General features: G+C 38.4%; 1 protein-coding gene across 1 annotated transcript; it reads right to left on the bottom strand.

Annotated features, from left to right (window-relative positions):
• Positions 1-293: 293 nt before the first annotated feature.
• On the bottom strand, positions 294-3,802 carry LOC306864276 (prolactin-releasing peptide receptor-like). The gene is made up of 2 exons (XM_079408197.1): positions 3,252-3,802; positions 294-2,114 (listed from the first exon to the last, which is right to left on the bottom strand). Exons 1-2 carry the CDS (start codon positions 3,731-3,733, stop codon positions 1,478-1,480), a joined length of 1,119 nt encoding a protein of 372 aa, XP_079264323.1. The 5' UTR covers positions 3,734-3,802; the 3' UTR covers positions 294-1,477.
• Positions 3,803-4,187: the final 385 nt, after the last annotated feature.

The following is a 4,187-nucleotide window of genomic DNA, read 5'->3' as shown; positions in this document are numbered from 1 at the left end:
GATGTCTGATACATTTACACAAGGCATTATACACTTGAAAATATTTGAATGTCATTTCGTTAGATAGGCTAGCACAGAATATCAATCTAACCGGCATTTACTTCAAAAGAAAGAGCATAGTTAATGTGGTGATCTGCACTTGTGGTTGTTCTGCTGGACATCTGTGTCAACTTGAGAACTACTGCTTAAAAGTTTGGAGTTAGTAAGATTTTTTATTTGAAAAAAAGAAATTAACACATTCCGCAAGGATGCATTAATGAATCAAAAGTGACAGCAAAGGTGTTTCATATTTTGAAATATTTTATTTCAAATCTGTTCATTTAACTATCATAGAATCCTGAAACAACTGTATTACTGTTAACACAATATTTCGCAGAACAACACAGTGATAAATGTTTGAGGAGCAAATCAGCAAATTTGAATGATTTCTGAAGGATCATGTGACACTGATCGATTAGAGTAGCTAATGGCTGCTTACAAATCAGCTTTGCATAGGAATGCATTTTAAATGTTCATAATTGTACTGGATTTTTGATCAAATAAAAACATTGAGCATAAGAGACTTCTTAAAAATCATACAAACCCCAAACTTTTGAACAGTACTGTGCATTCAGTAAAAAACATCAAGTGATTAAACGCAAATCTTTATTTTTTTATTGAATAGCATGCAATCATTTAAAGAAGCCTTCTTCTCAAAGCACAGATAAATAAGTTTCTTTATTGTTCTCTGTTTGTGTGTATTTGACTCAAATGCCTGTCCCTTGGCTCTTTCATTCATTATGAATCAGACTTTTCTTTTTTTGATTATCATGTGAGTGTTCACATTTTGCATTGCACATTCATAGACCTAATGTACTTAATGATCACAATCCTCTTGGTTCATGATTCAGCAGGAAATTGCTAATGGAAAATAAATGGCAAAAAAAAAGAGGCATTAATGAAGTCAACATGAAAGCAAAATTGACCCTGTTTACTTCTTAAAGTTTGTGGATTTATTCAGCATGATTCCAAAGAAAACATTTATTTAGTCATTTCTTTGTAAACTTTTAGCACAACAGATGGTCTTGGTCAGACCCTTAAATTCCTTTTTAAATTAAGGTCACCAACATCTTTCATATAGAGACACTTTTCACCATCCATTTAGTTCCTGATGGATAAAATTAACATTGCAGGAGCAAAATGGGTTGCGAATGCCACTTCATGTAACTTTGTGGGATTCTTGGAGCGCTCTGAGAAAAGCCCAACATGAACATTACAATCATCCGTTTTATTTCAATAAATAGCGATGAATCATCTCAATATATGACACATAATGAGTCATTCAAGTTAGCATTTGCAGTCCCTCAATTACGCAAGGGTTTCCATCCATCATGTCTGTTTGGACCCAGACATTTATTGTATTTACATTTCGTGGGCCATTTATAGATCTTAAATAGTGCTTTATGTGTTTTCAGCCTTTCTGAAGCCACGAGTGGCATCACAGCACGACGCTGGCCGTGGCGCAGTGATTGGCCGGTATACCGATGCGACGGTGGCAGGTGATCATCTTGTGCAGCTCTGCACGGAAACGGTCGTGGAGCCAGGCGTACAGGAACGGGTTGCAGCAGGATGAGCTCATAGCGCACAGATGACACAACAGCTGGATCAGCAGGAAATGGCGCTTGTTGATGAGGCGGATGTCGATGTCGCGCAGGACGTTGAACACGTGGATGGGCAGCCAGCAGACTCCGAACACCGCCACCACCAGAGACACCAGCCTGAAGATCTTCCGTTTGCGTGCCCGCTGGGCCTCGGCCTGGTCGCGCGTTCGGTGTCCGGGGGCCACGCAGTTGCGGAGTTTGACCGAGATGCAGAGGTAAGAGATGCAGACTGCAGATAAAGGCAGGATGTAGGTCAGTAGTAGCGTGCTGTAGGCGTACACCAGTCGCTGGGTCTCCTGGCCCAACCAGAACTCCTCACAGATGGTCAGACCCTCGTCTCTGAACTCCACGTGATACGTGTGGGCCACAGCGGGGGCGACCAGCACACACGACAGCAGCCAGATCCCAGACAGCACATAAGCGCAGGCCGCCATTGAGATTCGCTTCTTCAAAGGGTGTACTGTAGCGTAATACCTATTAAAACACACAAAGATTTAGGCATTGTTATATTATATTTGAGTGTTTGCTATTGCCCTCTTGCATTATCAACACACCTTTTTCCTGTTTAACGCTGCTTTGACAGAATCTGTATTATATTATATAATTTTTTTATAAATATTACCCCAAATTAAATAATAAAAAACATTATATTTTGTATAAATAATAAGCCTATTTTTTACCATAATTATTTAGTTTACATTAAGCACATGTCCCCTCTAATACTTATTACTGTAATTCACTAGACATTAAACTTCATTGTAGTTTTTTTTAATTCTCAAAATTCTCATTAATAGAATAATGTGGAAATAATTTTCAATATTTATATTAAAATATTTAAATTCTCAACAGAATCAAGTTACATTTTTACTGTAGTAAAAATAATACTGGACTTATTAGTCTCACTAATAGAATATTATTGTATTATTCTCACTAACAGAATAATGCATAATAATTGTCATTGTTTACTCATTTATATTACAACATGTTCATTCTCAGAATCAATATAATTGTATTTTTAATATAGTATGTTTTTATTTAAATCAACATTAATCCATTACAAATTTAAAAATAAAATGTAACCAATATTTAAAAATTCATATTATTGTAATATCATTATTCTTATATTATTATTTATTTTTGACACTTATAGTAAAAATACATTGAATTTTGGTAATGGGAAAATGAGGAAAAAATCGTAAAAAAAGGCTTCATTTTTTTCCTACAGTAAAATATGGGATTTAACTTTCTATATGGGATTTATGGGGTGAAATGTGACCGATATGTCCCTAACAGATTTTTTGAGTATAGAAAGCAAGAAACAATTTAGTCGACAAACATCAAAGCAGTGGCTGGAAACAGCATGGATAGTGACCCTCCTCTCAGACTGCAGTCTTCACTTCCCAAGCCAAACCTCTAATGATCTCCAAAGTGCTTCAACATAAAAAAGACGAAACCCTTTTCAAAAGAACCATCTTTTGGTGCACATCCTTTGGACATCGTTTCATCTCAAGTGATCTGACCCACTTCAACCACACTTAGCTTTGATATCTGCGTCTCGTAATGGTGTGAGCCATTAACGAGATCATTAGAAGGTCAGGTGCTTGCACTCACCTGTCGACCGCGATAGCCGTGAGAGTGAAAACGGACACGTATACAGTGACGGGCTGGATCAGGAACATCAGGTAGCACATGAAGCGGCCGAATGTCCACCCTTGAGGGCTGAAGGCGTAGGCCAGCGTGAAGGGGACACAGGTCACGCACATCAGCATGTCCGAGAAGGCCAGGTTGCCGATGAAGAAGTTGGTGACGTTGTGCATCTTCTTCGAGCGGCAGATGACGTAGATCAGAAGGTAGTTGCCAAAGACGCCCACCAGCACCACAAGAACGTAACAGGGGATGATAAGTGGCTTGAAGGTCTGCAGCAGGGCGACGTCTGCAAAGGGATAGTTGTGAGGGGCTGTGGCATTTTGGACCACCATCACCTCGTACACTTTGCTTCCAAGAGGCTCTGCACCACCTTGCCAACCAGAGCTCTCCATCCTTGGATAACAACGCTCCTGTCTCCTCCTGCTGGACGAAAACACAAGGGTCATCGCTGATTGATGTGTGACATTTCAGATTAACTGTTGTTCAGTGGTAGCTTCTTAAACTTTGACATTTGTTCTCGCTAAGTCTTGAAAATTTTGTTACATAACTGCTCATTTGTGAATTGAAATGCTTTAATGTACCTGTATGAAAGCAACTTCAGAAAATGAAGGTCTTAAAATAGGTTTTTGTTCACTTTTCCCCAGCATCTCAGCATTTTAAAACACCGCAGTCTTTGCCTGCAGTGATGTATTTTTCCAAAGAGCCTGTGTACTTTCACTGTCAAACAATTATGATGAATGTCAAAACTTAAACACTGCTTACATTCAAACATTTCATGTAATTTGTGCAAATACAAAAAGACTTTAATGCTTTTAAGTGGTGTCATTTGATGAATTGGCATTATTCTCTGGTCTTTGCAAAAGCGAAGCTTTGAAGTTTCATAAAATGCTCCAATTTAAA

The sequence above is a fragment of the Barbus barbus genome (genome assembly GCF_936440315.1).
Source record: "Barbus barbus genome assembly, chromosome: 45".
NCBI lineage: Eukaryota > Metazoa > Chordata > Actinopteri > Cypriniformes > Cyprinidae > Barbus > Barbus barbus.
Note: the sequence above shows the minus strand (reverse complement) of the source record. Positions and strands in the feature narration are given on the sequence as shown.